At 33.7% G+C, this 20,662-nt stretch overlaps 1 protein-coding gene across 1 annotated transcript; it reads right to left on the reverse strand.

Annotated features, from left to right (window-relative positions):
- Positions 1–11,488: 11,488 nt before the first annotated feature.
- LOC123533102 (uncharacterized) lies at positions 11,489–18,024 on the reverse strand. The gene is made up of 6 exons (XM_053519240.1): positions 17,628–18,024; positions 14,850–14,937; positions 13,269–13,445; positions 12,964–13,040; positions 12,519–12,612; positions 11,489–11,913 (listed from the first exon to the last, which is right to left on the reverse strand). The coding sequence occupies exons 1-6, from the start codon at positions 17,934–17,936 to the stop codon at positions 11,693–11,695; spliced, it is 966 nt and encodes a 321-aa protein (XP_053375215.1). The 5' UTR covers positions 17,937–18,024; the 3' UTR covers positions 11,489–11,692.
- Positions 18,025–20,662: the final 2,638 nt, after the last annotated feature.

The following is a 20,662-nucleotide window of genomic DNA, read 5'->3' on the forward strand; positions in this document are numbered from 1 at the left end:
GAGTGGCACCGTCCAACACACACACACACACACACACACAAACAACTAACATACTCACAAGAAAGAAAAAACAACACTGTGTCACAAATAAGAAAAAAACAACACTGAGGGGCACCGTCCAACATACACACACACACACACACACACACGCACAAACAAGCAGGAAAAATGGCCAAACAAACAAATAAAGAAACACATTAGCGCACTGTCATTGAACGGACACTGGCAAAAACACCCCTGAGGGGGTTTAAATCTATTACTGGTACGGACAAGACCTCACCCTTAACACGCACTATGTTCCAGAGATAAATAACGTTGTAAATGGCATATAATCCTGCCAGGCGAATCCTAAAAAAAGAGTAATTGTAACAAAAGTCACGATATGAAAACCATAACACATGTACGCTTTTGTATGCTTGTGTAAAAAACATACATGAAAGAACTTTGTATATAAATATACTTAATGCCTTTGTATAAGGCTGAAAATACTGGACAAACAACGAAAAAAGGCCAGAAGATAAACGTCAGTCCAAGTTGGGTTGTTGGCTTAAAGGAAAGACCATTGCATCTTCTATCTCTTACTACAGCAATAATTAAAGAGGAAAGCCCAGTATCCACTTGTAAAAGGACAGAACACCAAACATGCGGTGTGACTCAAAATAGTCTGATCATAAACTCTTTAATATTTTTACGCTTTTGCCAACTAAATTGGAATTGAAAAATAACCCAGAATACTACAAAGTTTTAAACATCATTTCCACAATAGTAAGGTTTTAATATGCTCTGATGCAGCAGTGTCTTTAGATTACTATTAAATTTCAAAACCGCTATCCGAATTTCGATAATAAAAATTATTTTCACTTATTTGAACAATAAAGAATGGCTATTGTTATATACATACTGTATAGGATATGCTAAACTAAGAGAGTCAAGGACTTGTGTTCAGGCGTTCTACATCTTCTAGATATTTTCATCCTTCATACGTTTATATGTCCATTATAAAAAAAGGTCAGAATTTTGACGTTCATTGTATTTATAGAGTGATTTGATAAATGTTTTTAGATGAGAGTTTAAATTGCATCACGTTTTTTTATCATAACACACAGATAACAAATAAAAAATATTAAAATATGAACACTTCTTCTGTTTTGTACGATACCGTGTGTTTGTCAGCTATTTTTGATCCACAGGAATGTTTTGCAATATGAACCATTTTGCCTCGATTTAGTTTCATTGTTTACATGTTAAGAAAAGATTAATAAACACGAAAATTGCGGATGAATATATCTAATTCTAATATGATCATATCAATGCTTTAATCATCACAACGATATTATGCTGACGTCAGGTCGACGTAATGTTTATCGAGAAATAGCGCCTTCAAAATCGTTCAAATATTTCATATTTTACTTAAAAGCATATTTGATAAAACTGTCTTAATTAATTTACACACACACGGAGTTGGTTATTAGCTGTACATTAAAATTTGCCATCATCTGCGCCCTAATGTATTTGATAAACGACATTGTGTCTGAAATAATTAGTCCTCCACCTCTGATTCATGTGGGGAAATTGGCAGTTACTTGCGGAGAACAGGTTTGTACTGGTACAGAATCCAGGAACACTGGTTAGGTTAACTGCCCGCCGTTACATAACTGAAATACTGTTGTAAAACGGCGTAAAACCCAAAACAAACAAACTATTTCGCAACACGTATTAGCGGTTCCGGTCCTGGCGTGTATATACAAAGGAGCGTGACGACCTACTGTTTGGCGCCATACATGCGCCAATAAACAGTTCTATCATATTTTACCTAAATTTTACAATAAAAGATATTAGAATCGAAATGATTTGTAGCGAAACCGTTTTTGAACACTATTTATCACTCGGGCGGTTATACGTCGCACGAAATAATTTCACCAGGGCTGCGTCCTCGTGAAATTATTACACCGACACGGTTTTGCTATAAATTATTTCTTGAATGACAGGGTATAGATACATGTCAAATATAAAAATATGTAAGTCATCTGTGAAAATCGAACAATTATACATGACGAAAATGCTACGTAATGCTTATAAGTAAATGCTATGTAATCAGTTCCGCAGCAAAATCGCGCATTAGCAGGTCCACTTTCAAAGTAATACGAAGTTACCAAGTAAAGGATCCTACTTTCAATAAAGACAAAACTTTACTAACAAAAATCACATTTCGTTTTTTTTTTTTTTTTTTTTTTTTTGTTGTTTTTTTTTTTTTTTTTTTTTTTTTTTTTTTTGTTGCTGAATTGCTTAATTAATATAAAGTAATTAAAACAAACGTTGTTTTTTCATTTATTCATTGTTAAATTCATTGATGCATTTCGTTTTTGTGTTATTTGATTTATTCTTGATAATATATGTCATACAATAAGTTTAAAAGAAAACACAGTATCGCTTTTACACCAATAAACACAATACATGTTTGTGTTTCACGATTACACAAAACTGATACACAGTTCATTACAATCTCTATGATTTAATAATAACAGGAGATATCACAGACTACAAAACTAAACTGTTACTGTAAATATTTTGAACTTGATTTTACAACTTTGAAAAAAATAATTGACATATATCACAGGTTGACCCATTAAAGTTTTTCAACTTATTTCCAAGGTGATCACTTTTTATAAAAGTGTCAAGAGCCCAAAACACATCTACCAAAATGCCAAAACCATTCACAATGAACATGCACGCGTACCTCTAAGGATTTCTCAAGTAAGAAGTTTCCGCCGTTACGTGACTGTACTCAGATGGTTCTCACCCTTGGAATTTTACATCTTTTAGACTAGTATGTAATGTTTCTTTTTTCAGTCTAAAAGTAGGTTGATTTGAACAAAGGCAAAAGCTTTTGCGCCGACATTTGACTACGAACTATATTACAGTAGTAAAAATTGACAATATCTAAATTGAAGAATTGCGGTATTAGCGGTTTTTTGAAGAAATATTTTAATTTGTCTAAAAAAAATCAAATTATCACACTACTGTTTTGCGAGTTATTCTCTCAAAATCACAATCTGTAAACACTTGCTCCAACTTCTTTTGGAAGTGAGTTAAAAAAAAGAGTTAATGATACTTTCAAGGCGGCACTAATTACCGGAACTATAGGAGTTCTAAATGTATTCAAAGAAAGAGGTGACTCGTTGCAATATTCTTTAATTAATATGGCTTCATGTGTTAAATAATTATGCTATCAAACATGCTCAACAAAATCAAACCTGAAGAGATATATGAACAAACACAAAGACAAAATTCTCCAGTGTAAGAAATATAATAAATAATTCTACTGAGCTGTTGAGCTGATATTGCAAAAGGGAAACCTTCATTGAACAAGGAACCCAGTGGTATGTCCGAAGTGTGGAACGCTTTTTTTGAACATACATTAAGAATCAGCACTGATTTCAAGTTCTTAGATAAGTGGAAGCCGTCCTGCTTGTGCATGTATTCAAATTTAATATACTTCAGTTTAGTAGCAACATAAGGTATCTTACCAGAGTTGAGCGTCAAACATCTTTTTTATTATGCTGTTCTTATGGTTCGAACTTCTTATCACTGTTTTGATAGATAAATAAAGTGAATAAAGGTATGTTTCTATTGGAAGTTGATCTAAACGAACACAGAAGAAAATCCGAAGATCCTGCGTTACTGCATGTTGCAGTCGCTGATCCTTTAACTCCAGCGTTACCGATCAGTTCGGTCATGAATCGCCATACATCGGTCTTCAAAGAAATTTGATTTATCATTTATGACCAAAAAAGAAACAAGAATGAAAACATGTAACAAGAATATGTGAGTTAATATTGGGAGCGGTAATGTAGTTAATTTGCCGGATAACGTTCTGGAAATATTGCTTTTTTCTGAGTCACGGCATTGTTTTCCTGCTATTTTCGCATGATTTTCCACAGTAATTGAGAAAAGTGCTTAGATTTGCTGGAAAACGGATGGCAACGAATATTTTACAATGTTCGGAGCACATCTTGCGCTGTATGCCGTCCTTGACAATAATTTCTAAATAACTGAAAAATACAATCTTCTTACCCCAAATCACCAAAACCGCTCCTTTTGATCCGAGATCATGCGTTATTGTTCCGGTTTTTCAAAGTAACGATAGTACGCGGTAATAAAGCTTCTTTTAACTGATTAAATTGTTCATTAGTAGTTGATGCGGGTGGTCCTTTATTCTAGTGGTAACACGCTTGACTGTCAGTCCGAAAGTCCGGGATTCAAATCTCGGTCTAGGCACTGGAAATGTCTGTGATACATTTGAGTGTCTCCCACCTAACTAAGAGGCCAGGACTAGTTCTTACAAGAAAAGACGGCTTCGAGCGTTAAAGAACCAGCGCATTTGAACGTGTTTATCATGAAAATAGTGCTATATATATATCATATATTAAATAAGTTCTTTACGTTGTTCTAAGTTACTGTAGTTTTGTCTTTGTGTATTTTTTCTTTTTAAATGTGCAATTACTTAGTTTTTTTTCATATTTCAGTTGGGTTGTAAGTAGTAGCATGATGTCTGTCTCTATTTTGTTTTATTTATTTATTTATTTAGTTGCTATTTTATTTCCTTTTGTTGTCACATATCACACTTTAGGTTTATAAGAAATTAACTCTGCTTAAAAAACTCCTAAGCTTTCTCGTACTTTTTCTCAAAATACGTTTTGAAGTTTTTGTCCAAGTATTACAATTTTTTTATTTCAACTACTTTCAAATGATTTTTAACTTATGATATTGCAAATTCATTAATATTCTTGAGTGGAGTAATTTTCGTGGGATTCAGAGTCAATACACAAAATTTAATCCCAACAAATAACTGAAATTACAACTCAATGGCTGAATTTTATGAATTTGTAAAAGCCAGCTTAGAGTAATTCCGCAAGTGCTCACGAAATTAAGCAAAAATAAGTTCTTGTCAAAATACAAAATACTGTTAAAATCTTAGTTGTCTATCCCATACATAAAGCTTTCTGTCAAAAACGTAACTTACGAGTATTTTATGTTATTTTTTTTACAATGTATGCTGCTAATTATTTCTTGAAACTTTTTTATTTTATGTGTAAAATAAAAGGTTCATTACGTTACATTTGCTTATAGTTAATTAAGTTATACTCTTAAAATATAGTTTTCTACTTCAAACTTAAAAAGTCTTTGAAAGCCATCATTGAATAAAGAAATCTTGATTTTATGTAGATATCTGTTTACAGATTACGCGGCATTTTCCAGAACACCGCCTGTCATTCCATTTGTAATCAAATTTAGATGAAAGAACCACACAGTTTTGTTTGTTCCTTGCATTGTTGGGTTGATCGGGTCCCCAGTGTATGTCTTCATTGTCAATAACTGTTCCATCTAACCATATGAACCCACCATTGCTTCGTGTACCACCGGTCCAGTAATACCTAAAGTCTATAAAGTAAAGTTATTTCTAAATGAAACAATTTCATCAAGTTTTTTTACCAGACTGTTATTATTACCAGTGATACGTTTAATATTCTGTTTGTTATGTGTAAATTCAAGCTTATTCTAGTATTTGTTAAAACAACATTTTTGGTTTAGTAGCGTGAAAAAGTCGGTTTGATAAGTTCAGTACCAAAAGCAATAGAAGTTATCGCACTAGTTGGATATACAGAAACAAACATAGTGAACAGTTAAGATAATTTTTTGTGCCTGAACAACAAGCTATAATGTAGACGAGTATTTAGTAATAAATAATGTTACAAGTTTTCGTGATCTCTTAAAAAAAGATGATAGGTAAGGGTAGAAAACATTGTTTTCTTACATTTCCTTTCAGGGACCCCAATATCTCCTTTGGCTTGGCAGACTAATAAACGAAATTACCTTTATTTCTCACGTGATGCTTTCTATTGGCTTAGTAGGTGTTCTGTCTTCTTACTATGGAAGTGAATTCAAATATATGCATCTTAGGTACATGAGGTTAACAACAAAAATAATAATATCTAGCAAAATATGATCCACCATAAAAACCTCGTAGGAACTTGTTGATACCTACGGACTGTATTTGTCTATCAAAAGCATGAGCAAAACATTCATTCGTGTGACAGTTCTCTCAATAGAAAGCATGCAAAATGCCAAAGATTTACAGCTACAGGAAAACGTGTAATCCTTGTGAATTATAGATGGCATGATTAACATTTTACAACTTCAAAAACACCTGAGGTATTTAAGCATCTCAAAATGGATTGTGCATCACCTTATGCACACGAGAACACACGCTTTAAGTTACACAGTTAACGTTTAACATGAGGTAAACATAATTTTATAGACTTTGCTTTAAAGACGCACGCTCAAGATAACTCTGTTTAAATCCAGTCTGTACCATTTGTGTGGAATAAAGAGCAACAATGTATTAAAGTGTTTGATTTTTACCTTATTTGGCATAAACGATAAATAACTATATAATGTACGAATGGTTAGTTGTCTTTAGTAGCACGAGAGTCATTTAGTATGGGCGGTGCCGGTTTTGCTGGCTTGAATAAAATCAATTCCAATTTGTGACTATTGTCACCTTCCCTAAAAGTCCGTCCACAGAGGCACAAGCAACGGCTATTAAAATCGACATTATCGAGCTTCTTCAGACATGATTGCTATCACAGTGAAAACAGAAATATTTTTGAATAGAAATTTGTTTTTGTGCTTTGTTTTGTGTAATACACGATATGCCATGTCATGAGCACTTAACAGTACCTACTGACTATATTTTTAGATTTGTTTTTGCCATTGGTGAAGTCACATCTTTATTGCGCCACTTTTGGTACATTTCATTCATCATGTACCGGTTTGATGAAAACGTTACTGATAACAGTTAATTGAGAGCACACCGTATTAGGCTATCTCTAAGTGTATTAGTGCAAAATAATTTGTATTCTTATATGTACAAGGACCTAACACTTATCTGACAACATTTGGAAAACAAAGCATGTTTGGGGAGAGATCTACTGATATTTATTTTCATGTGCTTGCGTTATCCCTTCATATTGCATACAGTTAATTTAACATCAAAAATTTGTTCTCCTCGCTAAATCATTCAAGTCATTTTCAAGCATAAATAACTGCAAAATAAAACATCAGATATTGTACGTTACCTAATAATCTAAAATTATTTCGTTATAAAACGTTTCATTTTAGATATCCCTTATTACTTTTGGCAGAATACAAAAATTGTCCGTTTTCCAAGCGCAGCATACAAACTGAACAAATAAATACACTAAGTTTATATATTGTTCATGTAAATTGATCGCTCTATTATATGAAATGATTAAAAATCTAAGAAAAGAAAACAAAATAGTTTTCAATATTTTTGCCCTCATCGTTTTTTATCAAAATATTTTTTCAATATAGATAAAGCCTGACATTTCTTATCCATTTAGATAATAAATCAAGACCTCAAATGCTGTTTTTTGCAGCGCTTTATGTTGTTTACATTTTACATTGCTTCTTGCAACGTTAACTTGAAATACTAATAAGTTGACACGCCGTTGCAACAATAACGGTAACATCTTACAAACAAGAGGGCCATAATTGTACCTTGACTACTAGTATTTGACCTTACATATATGTATGACACAATGAATTATGAATAGTATCATCTGTAACATAGCAGGTCAAGTGACCCGGAGAAAGGAATACCCGATGTTACCTTTCTGTCCAGTGTTACTTTCTGTCCGGTGTTACCTTTATGTCTAGTGTTACCTTTATGAATCGATATATCCTTTATGTCCGTGTTACCTTTGTGTCTGGTGCTACCTTTATGAATCGATAGATCCGTTATGTCCGGTCTTTCCATTATGTCTGGTGTTGCCTTTATGAATCGATAGATCCTTTAGGTCCGGTTTTTCCATTATGTCTGGTGTTACCTTTATGAATCAACAGATCCTTTAGGTTCGGTCTTTCCATTATGTCTGATGTTACCTTTATGAGTCAATAGATCCTTTAGGTCCGGTGTTACAGATATACGTCCTGTGTAATTTTTATGTCCGGTATAACCTTTTTGTCCTGTGTTACTTTATGGCACAGACAAAATTAAAAATACTTACTATCAACATTTGTTATAGTTTCAGTTATGAATTTCTGTTCATCCTTGGACTTAATATCAACTAGATGCCCACCAAAACTGGAACAAGCGGCCTGGAATAGTTAGAAATAATACACTGAAGAATTCCCTTTAACTATTATTTAAGGCTAAGACGCACTTAGTTACTGAACGAATATAAGGACGACCGCTCCTTCATCCAAAAAATTAATATAATACATTTTTTTACATGAATGCTTAAAACGTCATGATGTTTCTTTGACGCCTTTTACCACCAGTGATATATGTAAGAATATGTTTAAACCATTTAAAATGTATGAAAGAAAATATGTGTTCGTTTTACACGTAAGATCATATATCTTTCAATAGTTAAATCCAGATGTAATATATGCTATGCATCTCGTAAAAATATCATTCTGTTGTTCACTCTGTGAAAGATGTTCAGACATAACATTGAAAGAAACAATATTGCTTTCAATATAGTATGTTTAATTTCAACAATTTAAAGGCACTCGCTACGGTTTTTCTGGACGGGTCGATATTTACCCCAACACCGTGCAAATTTGGTTTCGATGTAGCTCACTGCAGTGTTGGTGCGGTCTTCTGCGCATGCCCGGAAGTGATTATCTAATGTCGCGTACGGCAAAAATTCGCAAATTATTGTATGTTCGCATGCATTTAATGTACAAAATGTATAATATACTGACTAAAGGTTAGGATAAGTATCACCATGGTTACAAAATATATACATTTAAAGTACTTTTAGTTCAAATTGCTTCAATCCGACATATACTGGAGTGTGTTATTTATACCAACGCTCCAACTCTGCAGTGAGTCACAACTGTTTCTAATCCCGGACCGTACCCGTACCGTACATTCGTAAACTATAGGTTTTGTTAAAAAAAGGCGGAAACTTTCATCGTTCTATGCCATCAAAATGCTTCAGAAACACCTTAAAATCCGATTATTAAGAAATCTGCCGTTTGATAATTTTATATATACATTTCTAAGTCATTTGCTCAAACACTGAAAGAGTATTTCGTGCCAACCTGCGTTGTATAAATGGCCGCCACACCCCACCTCGTTGTAATTTGATTTAAGCGAAATTTAATATGGTGACCTATCAATTTTCTTTTTGCTTTAGATTAGGTAGACATAACCAAAGGTGTGTGCAGAGTTTGATTACATTCTATTACGTGAAACTAAATAAAAAAGCAGAAGTACCAACTTAAAACTGACAAAAATATGCAAAAATAGCCCTTGGGTCTGCTGAACAAGTATTCCTTTCTTTACAAAATCATGTTCTTTTGATTTCTCTGAGCATGTTTCAAATAGATATGTTGTTTTCCGTTATAAAAATGTTTAGATAATCAAATTTATGCTGATTATTGTACTTTATTGAAATATATTTTAGGATTACAGAAATTTTGAAAAATGTTTAAAACAGCACCATATCTAGGGGCAAATTAAATTGAAACGAAACCGGTGACCTAGTATTTTTATTTCATTTTTCAATACATCATAACATGATCTTTTAATACAAAACATTTCATCAAAATCTATTATTGAGAAAAGAAATACGAAACTGTAGCGAGCGTCCTTAAGTATACATACTTCGGCTAATTTCCAGTTCATAGCTGCTCGGATTAATTTGTACGAAGTCCCTTCGAATTCATGCTTATCTGAAACTGTTAAGAATGTAAATGAAGCGAGTGTCAACATAACTTTTTCCGAATTTTATTTTTGAACTGGTGGATTTTTGCTTCACAATCTAATTTATGGTAGCTGTCTTCGACCTATTTCTTCTTGTCTTTTTTGTCATTCACACCACTTAATAAGGAACGATATTTTGCTAAGTACTTGTCTTCTTTGTACCGTTTCAGCGCTCGTGCCATAACGAAACAACGAATTGAATTTTCGTAGTTTTGTTATTTCGCTCTGTGACAGAACAAGAACTACAGCGAAATATCGTTCTTATCTTGTGACATTGGAAATTCAATGACAGGAATAGAGAACGATAATAATGCACTCTACGCCCAAAAACTCTTTCGTTACGACCAGGGCGACAGAACGAGGCAAAGAGACAATGAGGCTAAATATGACCGCATAAACTTTGCGCTCTGAAATAATTGTGGTGGTTGTTTTGTTTTCGTTGGTTAAGGAATAGTAAACTGGGAGATTTCTTGAAATGAATTGATGCATGCAAGCCACAGACAGTATGGGATAAGTATTCTTTTCATTTTACAGTGATAAATCAGTTTTATTTGCAAGTGTTTGCAAGGTACTTGTTTATCAACGACACTAAGTGCGCCAATTTTCCACGGAAGATTAAAGTTTAAAATGTATTTAAATCTCTTAAAAATCTATTCTCCGATGACTTGCTACAAATTGCCAGAAAGAAAGGCAATTATCACTATTACCGCAGCAGGTTCGTTTTATTTTGGTTTGAATGTAAGGCCCTTTTTTTCTTCCAGTTGGTTATTATTTCATATATATTTAGGAAGTCTGTAATTGATAAGCAGGCTTTTGGAGTATTAATGATTTTTATCTTTAATATTATTCATTCTACTTAATACGTTGGCGAATAATAAATCGATGATGTAGGTCAGTGGGAAGATTTCTGCGGGTACCACGAAATGCTCATGACGTGACTTATTATACATTGAACAAAACTAAGCACAGGATGAAATTTGCTATTCGAAAATATTTTTTACTTTTCGCCATTAAATCACATTTCTGTTAACAATCGTGTCTGGAAGAAGTGTGTAGTGCAATGGATAATTACGCCGATTTTTAACACAGGCAAAAGTATCGGACCTGGGACAAAAAATATGACCAGTCTGATAAAAGCAGCAGAAAGGCACTCGTTTTCTGATAGATATTTCATGAACAGTTGTGATCGGTCTCATTTTGTAACTAAATACAAACGTGAAATAGTAATAGATCTAGATAGTTTGTGTAATTTTCTGGAGAATTTATTTCACAACGGTCTGGGAAGTGAACCCATTGCTCGCTGGCTCGGATCTCGAGATTTTATTGAATCTCGAAATTCTAGCCTTCAGTAGACATATGCATCTTTTGAAGGGGTCTCACATTTCACTACATATTTTTCATTTTGGACTCATTCAGGATGAAAACAAGGGTTATTATCAGTCTGGTCATATTTTTTCCCAGCGCTGGGCCAGGTCCGATACTGGTGCCTGGGATTTTAAATAGCCGTTGCTTGTGATTCTGTGGACGGACCGTCAGGGGAGGTAACTAGAGTCACGGATTGGGACTAATTGAAATCTAATAAATGAGTAAAGAACTCGTTTTTTTGTTGTTGTTGTTGTTGTTGTTGTTATTGTTTTGTTTTATTTTTGTTGTTTTAAGCGTCACATCGACATAGTTTAGGTCATATGGTGACTTTTCTAGCATTTGACGGCTTAATCTATATTTGAAAATAAATAAAATATATGCTTTAATACATAGCTGTTCATTACTGAAATTGCTGTATCCAAAGAATCAGAAAAAAAATCTAAGACTTAGAAAAAGTCCTCCCAGATGCCCTTCTTGAAAGTGACAACTATCAATAGGCTTCATTACTAGCACATTAAAACTTGTCATTTATGTAAGTTCACAAATAACATGACATAGTCTTGTGCATCCTAAGTCATTCCATCTGTAACCGTTAGCACAGCTGTACATATTCACACAGTCCTCGCCCCCAGGGGTAGAACTAGGTTCGTTCGTATCCCAGTTTGTGTAGCTAGAATTAAGAGCTGTTCCATCTAACCAGCTGAACACGTCGTTTATTCGTCTACCGCCCGTCCAGTAACAGTAGAAATCTGACATAGAATACATGAACATGAGATTTGATATAACAAAGACATATTCTCATGATATCTTAGTGAGTTGGGTTTTACGGCGAATCGACACAAAATGGTCATATATCGCCGTCATATATCGCCGATCATGATATCTTAATTTTGTGGTCCAAGTTGTTTGCCTGAAGTTACGAGCTGGTACCGGATAATATAAGCTGTATGATAAATCCGTTTCAGTATAAAATAATATGTGTTTATTTACTATAAACAGAATCTACTGAAACTTATACCTAAAAAACAAAGTCAGCAAAATATACCAACTGCATGCCAAAATGATCCTTAAAATAAATTATAAAACTATGTAAATAAATAGTTCTTGTATGTTAAAGCAATCTTGCGTTTTAATGAACTTATCTCAGATCTCATGATCAAATACATTTCTTTCTAGTTTCGCGAGGATTGCTTAAGAAATGAGGTATCAGACTTGTAAACACTAAATTGTTGACGGACGGTGGACGGATGGGGACGGGCGAATGTGATCAAAATGCAGTTCGTACGCCGCTCATGTGACCTGAAAATTAAGCAGTAGCGCGAAGGCAATGCTTGCTTTGAATTAAAATACTCACTACTGTTAGAACGCTTTAATGTGTATTCTATAGATTTCTGTTCATCTTCAGTTGTAATGTCAATCAAATGTCCACCAACACTTGAACATTCTTCCTGGAATAATTGAAATTATAAGCTAAAAATATCATCAAAGACAGATATGTTTAAGATAATATGTCTGTCATTTATCCCGTCGGTCGCGGGTACCAAACTCACCGCGTTAATGTTGCGGCCAGGACTCAGAACATAGAATGATTCAAATACGCTTTAAGTTGTTCCATAATTCGACAGATATTAATATAGCAGATATTAATATTAGCTTACTAAATTCACGGTTGTGTATTGACTTCCATTTTGTCTAAACACTAGCCTTCATATCTACATAACATAATGTAACACTAGTGATCATTATTTTGTCTTTTCTCTTGCTGGTGTTTTAAAATGAATTAATAGCTATATACATACTTTAGCAGCATTCCATTCCTGTTCTTGACGGATAATTTTGTAGAATCTTTCCTCGGAGGACTTGTAAACGTCATGTTCTAAAAAATGAAAACAATACACAGAAACATTAACATATTGCATCTCCGTGGCAAAGCTTCGGAGAATTTAAGGTGTAAACAAGTTCACAAAAGTTCCTTAATAAAGGTAGGTTTCCTTTAAAAAAGATGCATAAAAAACCTTTAATGGAAGTGAGTATAGCACATTTAACGATACATGTATGTGAATTTCCGAGGCTAAACTGTGTTTTACAGGAAAGAACAACCTACCAAGCACGCACTCAATGTCTACTGGAGTCCACGTTCCATTTTCATCGCACCTTGATGTCAACGTAACGTCCTTCTTTGATTTGTAAAATTTCTTGCACTCATACTTGATCTTATCCCCGATGGAGAACATGTTCCCCAGGAGAGTCGTATTTTCCTTCTTTTCCGGCGGTCCACATCCTGTAAAATTGTTATGTAATGACGGTTATTGCATTTAAAGCCAAAAATAATAAATTCAAACTAAAGACAAAGACGAAGAATTAAATCAAATACCAGACCGAAAGTTTATGAAATAATCTTTCTACCTTCACGTAAGAATGTAATTAGAATATCAAACCAATAATCTCAATTATTCATTTACATTCTAAAATGTTATGAATGTATGTAGGACTTTTTACACATTGCTCGGTCCAACGAATGTGGTGTTATGTCTTCTAAAGTAATTCCCAAAAGTACGAAAGATTTCCGCAAGTTTGAAAAAACGTGAAGTCATCACATGACGTCATTTGCCGTAATGGACATTATTACTATCGATCTAAACATCAAACAATATATTTCTTTTGTCGTTGCCAAATTTCTAAAAATAAGCACACTGGCATACTTAACTTATGGCCAATTTGTAAAAAATTTAAATCTTCATTTTTTTCTTTATTTGTTAATATCGTCAGGTTCACGTAAGCCTTTTATGGCCTACACTATATGGAAAATTTTCAATTTGTTGATAATTGATAAAAAATGATACATTGTTTGCCACCAGAATGTATATCATCTTTACTCTTTTTTTAAACATGATTATCATTTTGTTCGAAACATGCCACTTAATATTGCAGAAATGAGAGAGTTTGGAGAGTATGTGCATTTTTGCCATATTTAGGTCACACAGGAATATCTTTAGTAGTGTTCACACTCATAAACAAACAAACAAATATTTTGACCATGACTCCAGCTTCTTTTCGCAAAATTTATGGTCAGTTTTTAGTTGTGGTCGACAGCTGTGCCCATACTTAAAATTTTAGATTTGTTTAGAAATTCGGTTAAAACTGAATGTTTCCCATATCTGTAATGTTGAAATTGTTTTCATTTACATCAGATAATGTCTTCAATAATGAATAAATTGTAAAATGATAAAAGAATACATATGGATGAAAGACAACTTGGAATTTACTCCATTAATAGAGACTTTCAATTTTTAGGCTTTTTATTTTTTGGCAAAAGTGAACCTTCTCTAACTAAATCTTTACCAAATCTAGGGGGAAATCTCTGCTGCCATTACTAGGTCAAAGGCGATATCTGAGCAAATAGATATTATGTGAGGTCTGTTGATTTTAGTATTTTAGATGAAATACGTTTTTAATTGTAAGCATTTTTCTTTTATTTTCAAACAAATCATCGGGACAAACTCTGCTGTTACAGGGTCAAGGGAAATAATACTATATGTGAGCAAAGGTCATGCGCTAATTAATAATTATGTGAGGTTTGGTGAATCTGGCTTAAACGCTTTTTGAATTAGAAGCGTTTTCATAATAGGGCGGACGGACGAAGAACAGCCGAACGGGCAACTAGGAATAACCACAACATATTCACCAGAGTTAAGACATCTAGAGTATTTGCCGTCACCACCTTTCTTGCAAACGTTGTAATCACCGCAGTTACCACACGCTTCATATCCTGTCTGCAAGCATGTGAAAGGTAAAAGAATGTTTTAATATTTAGAAATGATAAAATTTCGTTGGGGACTAAATTTCATGGATTTCATTATAGTCTGATGCCACAAAACTTGACCCCAATGAACAAAATGTTTCCATGTTTTCCGCAATTATCCTGATACTTGAAAAGCTTTCGTGCCAATGCCTGAAAAGCTGATCGTCTATGATGTCGTTTTGTTACGGTATGTTGTGTTACTGAAACTGAAACTGAATACTAGTAGTTTGATTAAACGCCTATTTTTATACAATGATATATTCAATGGCGTTGTACATAATAATAATAATAATTATTATTATTATTATAACAATATTAATAGTGACAATAATAATGATAACAGCTTTATTGTAACAAACAGTCAAATCCCTTGGTTAATGGAGCCATCATATACTATTTGAGAAAGAAATATTACACCCTACCCTGCCCATATAGCCTTACCAACAAGTGTGTTTAATTAAACAAACCTTGGAAATATAAATGTTGAAATGTAAAACCTTTTACAAAAATTTAAGAACTATCACCTGCTGTTTTCGCATAATAAACAGTTATAAACAGTTTAATGTTAACGCATGCGCACTGTGTAAACCTCGGGTATCTTTTTTAACCTTGGAAATCACTGTAGAAGCGCGACGTTTCTCGCCGAGCTTTCAAATACAAAGTGACATACAGTGTTGGAAAAGTAACTGTTTGAGCAGAAACTGAGTCAAATTGATAGTTGTTTCAAAGCAGAGTGTCAGACTTCTGTCCCTTTCAGCTAAATGCATTCATCAAGGCATTGTTCCAAACCATAACTGTTTGATGAATGACAGTCTGCTTCAAACCAAAAGTCTCAGACGAATGTCTGATATCAACTAATTTTATATAAACCAAATAATTCTTCAAACTTTGTATAAAACCTCAAATAATGACCGCATAGAACAATGTGAAATGAATTAATGATTTTATTCCCCCCCCCCCCACTACCCCCACGCCCCCCAAGCTACTTAACCTTTGATTTGTTATTTGAGTTTTTCTCATGCCGCTTAGTCCCACCTAGCATTCTCCTTAATAATTATTCTTGTCATTTTAAGAAGATCGCCCTAGCAGGTCTCTGGTCTGAGACAATACATTATTTACCTGACTTGATTTGATACTAGTACCCTGGCGGCATTCTAGTTTTATAGAGCCCTTCAACTTAGAGCTTTACTGAGGTAGCATTTACCGCGATTTAATATAGCCAAAGTCCCATTAAAGCTATATTTCTATAATTCAATAATTAATTACTTCGGTTTACCATTAAACGCAGCTTTTCCATGTTGTTTTTTTTTTCATTTAGACATTTACAATTGACGCTTTTACAATTGAAACCGTATGAGCGACTCTGTCAATAATTTACAAGGTATCAATCTTGTACATTTTTCAGTATAAAATCAAACATAATACAATCGCAACTCTTCATTTCATCGCAAACATTTTGATACTGTTATATGAAGAATTTGTTGAATCGAAAGATAATGTTTTTCTTGAAAAGTTCAAGGAAGTGAATAGCTTTTGTCTCTTTGAAATTGAAATAGTTTCTCACCTAACACTCCTCGGAACAAAAGAGGTATGGATCCGTAACCCTAGACAATCCTGTTACGGGTTGTCTATGGGTACGGACCCCCTTTTTCCAGATGTTGTGTGTTATTTACTTTTTAAATTGTGTTGCAAATAAACAATCAAAAAGATTTAATCAGTATTCAACTAAAACTTGAATCTAAACTATTTATAGACACCAGCATTCGTCCGATTGTTAACATTTTCATTCGAACTTTAATAACCGAGGAACACCAAATAAATAACGAGAAATCGAATGGAACAAAATAGGTTAGACAAATTGATGTTGAATTATGTTTTGACAAACAATTTATAATAATAATTATTGAAAGTTTGATACTCTTGTGAATTTTTTATCAACAGTTTATTTTAAAATAAATTTAACAGCACGGAACAATACTACCATTTTGAGTTCCTCGCTATTTTTTTACATTTCGGAAAAGTGTAAATATTTGGGAGAATGGTGGAATCTGTAAACCATTTTGATTAAAGTTGCAGTATTAAATTGATTAAGTCTTATTTGATATTTAATTTTCTACCAAATTAAAGATGTAAACAACCCATAATATCTGGAAAAAGGTGGTCCGTACCCCTAGACAACCTCTAACAAGATTGTCTGGATGTACTGATCCGTACCTCCAAAATCAGATTCTAGAGGTACGGGTATTCACTAATACAATGTTATCATTACAACAAAAATGTGAGAAATTCTAGCAGATGAGAAAAATGCTTCAGGATAATAATTATTTTCCGAAAGTTTACAAAAATATAAAAGAAAATAAAGCTTTTTATGATAAATAGTTTGATACGAATCCATCAACGAATCAGTAAAATACTGAAATACCGTGCGACTTTTTATTTTACGATGTAACATGTGGTAATTATTTGACGATGAAATCAAATCACACTAAGATACTTAAAAAAAAATAATTCCTATTCCTATTACTAAAATTTGAGTTCTTAATAATGAATTATAAAATGAATGGCATCGTCTTACGTTTTAAGAAGAAAAAAAACTTACAGAAAACATGGATCAAATATTAATACTTTCCTAACACACATGCTTCAAAAACTTTATCTTACCATATCCCATTCTGTCTTATTTCCGAAGGTAAATCCCAGTTTCTTCTCAGGCAAAATGGTGCTGTTTCCCTGAATGAGGTAGCAAAGTTTTGCGCGATTGTCGAAGTTGAAGAATTTGCATTTTTTCCTGGTTTTACATGATTCGATGCATTTTTTAATGTCTTCAAGTATAATCATTTGAAAAATTTGAACGTCCAAGTTATCGGCATCGTCCGTTTTAATCCAGTGTCCAGATTGAAACTCTTTCGCCCATATTTTGATTGCAAAGGCAAGAAAGATTCCTAAACAAACGCCGTGGAAAGATTTCATTGCAGTCCAGTTGATGCAGTAAGAAATGTTCGACCGGTAGGACTATCTTCTATCTAAGAGGAATGAAAATGCAGTATCTCGAAGTGAAAACCCACAGTCAAATGATCGTTGCTAACTTGATTTTATTGTTCAACAAATAAATATTTAAATAAAACATGGTTTCCATCCAGTGACTTGCAAAATTATTCAATGTTTTGATTTTTATTGAATTCGATGGTTGAAGCGTTTCATTTCATATCTCATTGTTTGATTTCTGCTGAAATCATGGCTATTTTAATATTTTCAAAAAAGGATTTGTTTAGACAAAGTCCATCTGGAATGCTTTACATAGAGTATTAAGTTAGAATCAGAGATAAAATACAATGTATATTGTAACTCTTTCTAGAAAGTGCTATTAAAGAGACTTTTATGGTAGAGGTATTTGTTTTGATGCCAGTCTAGTGTTTGTCATTTAGTAACTAGTGCCTTCCCTCCTTATCCGCACAATTTGAATGTCCGTCCGTCAGTCAAATGTAAAAAATGAAATTGAATTAGTTAGTCATGGCTTGAAAATTTTCATTTTATTGACGAAAGTGGAGTGCAGACATTCTACACATCAATACACCGTACTTTAGGTACTAATCATGTAGTCGAAATTTTGAAATATTAGAGAGATTGCTATTTCATTCATGTACATGACGTGTAGGTGCACGTGTAGTAAATCCATATGTAGACATTATAAAAATCATCTGCTAAAATATTTCCGATAAGTTTGAAAGTGTATCACTTCGCTTTCACATGTAAATCTGAACGTCTAATGCTTTATTTTGTAATAAGTTGCAATATTCAGATATTTTGACACCGCAGACGTTTATAGAAATAAAGAAGGGAATCTAAAACGTACTCGTACTTGTACATGTTTGAAATTGCAAACTCATCTCTCTCTCTGTCTCTCTCTCTCTCACTCTCTCTCTCTCTCTCTCTCTCTCTCTCTGCTTTATGTCGACCCGAATTGATATGTTTAATTTACAACATTCTTTTAACAGACATGCCTTAACGGAAGAAATTTCATTGTTCGACATCACATATTAGTATTTCAGCATTTAATTTCGTAAGTTCAAACACAATCACCACTTGTGGAAATACCATTTTCGAAGCTCAATGTATGAAATAAAATTCATCTTACACAAAAGAAAACAAATTTTCTAACACATTGGACAATTGCAGTAATTTAGTGAACAGAATTAAATTTCAGATTTCAGTCAGCTGGTGGCAAGTGATATCTGCCTTTGCAAACAACGCAGACCAAGATCAGCCTGATTATGGTCTGCACAGTTCACTATTCAATCAGTAAGGTTTGAAACGGATGTGACTTTTTGACTTAGTGCTATAAAAATCTCGAACAAAAAAGGACAATTGTAAACTTTAAAGTATGTGTTGTTGAAGTAGCATTGCTTACTGACACAGGAAGTAAGTTGAGTATTCTCAAACGAGGCTGTACTGTAGTAAACAAATTTGCTATATGTTCTTTATAAAATTAACAATCTTCTGAGAGCTGTAACACAATCTATTTTAGAAATGAATTACTAGCTTTATGTTCTTGAATGAACCACAAAACACCCAGAAAAATAGGGGTCATATATCTTCTAAGAGAGAGGTCAACACTATGGACTATCTTCCAAACTGAGAGCTAAAATGTGGGTATGAACACATGTTTACATTTCTATAAATACAAACAAACAATCTCCTTGAAAATGCTATAAGAATGTCAAGTATAGGTCCGCAATGAAATAAAAACAGGAACTGACTTGCATAAAACATAAAACTTTAGCTGAGAAAAGTTTCTTTCCACCATTATCTGACTAGCCAGGAAGTGCTGCTTGATTACCCTTTTAGTACCATTGTTCCTTGAATTAAGTCAAAACAAAATGGAAATATATATGTGTCGTGAAATCAGGTCCTAAATTCACAACAATGGACTTTCGTGCCGTTAACGGGACTTCGGAAAATTTAATAAGCTAAAAATTGCTGTGGAGTTAGAAATCGCAGCAGTTGTCAGGACAATGCCGAATAAACATGACAAAAATTTAGAGCTATATTACAACTGCAAATACAATACGTATGGAAACTGACTAAAGGATGCACGGACAGGTAAATCTGTTTTTGTTTTCGTCATTGAGCATTTAGCTAGAAACAAGATGGTGGCCAATATGGCGGCCATGATAGTAATAAAAAATTACAGGTAGAAACATCTGCCAGACAGACCTTCAAACAGATGGAGAATGTTGTTATTGTTGGTTCGGCAATCTTTTACATAATTCGTCGGCAGGGGAATGGAACTTTATAGATAACATCAGAATATACAAGTTGTCAACAGTGATGCAGCTGCCACAACAAAAATCTACCCTCATTGTATCAGAGAATAAGAAGCCGCTGAGTGCTATCATATGTGACGATCTGTGAATTAAGACATCATTCCCGAACGAGGCCAAGGGTATACAACAAAATCTGGTCATATGTACCCCTTACGGAAGGTGTCAGAATTAGACGTTGAGGACATGAGGACAACACATGAACAGGCGGACAACATCCTAGCTTCACAAATTGTTCTTGTTGTAAACGAGACTAAACTGGGAGGACCCATCGTGGCCGACAGAACGGATGCATTTTTTCTTGCACTTTACCGTTTCATGGTAAACAGCGTGTCTATTCAGGTCAAAACGGAATCGCCCATTTAAGATAGAACC

Source organism: Mercenaria mercenaria, chromosome 12, assembly GCF_021730395.1.
Source record: "Mercenaria mercenaria strain notata chromosome 12, MADL_Memer_1, whole genome shotgun sequence".
Lineage (NCBI taxonomy): Eukaryota > Metazoa > Mollusca > Bivalvia > Venerida > Veneridae > Mercenaria > Mercenaria mercenaria.

What these genes read in the sequence shown, in the direction of transcription:
- LOC123533102 (XM_053519240.1), bottom strand. Translation starts at nt 17,936, where the DNA reads ATGAAATCTTTCCACGGCGTTTGTTTAGGAATCTTTCTTGCCTTTGCA. An exon ending in CTCTAGATGTCTTAACTCTG is followed by an intron (nt 13,446 to 14,849) that starts GTGAATATGTTG and finishes ACAATTTTACAG; the next exon opens with GATGTGGACCGCCGGAAAAG. An exon ending in AGGAATGGAATGCTGCTAAA is followed by an intron (nt 12,613 to 12,963) that starts GTATGTATATAG and finishes CAATTATTCCAG; the next exon opens with GAAGAATGTTCAAGTGTTGG.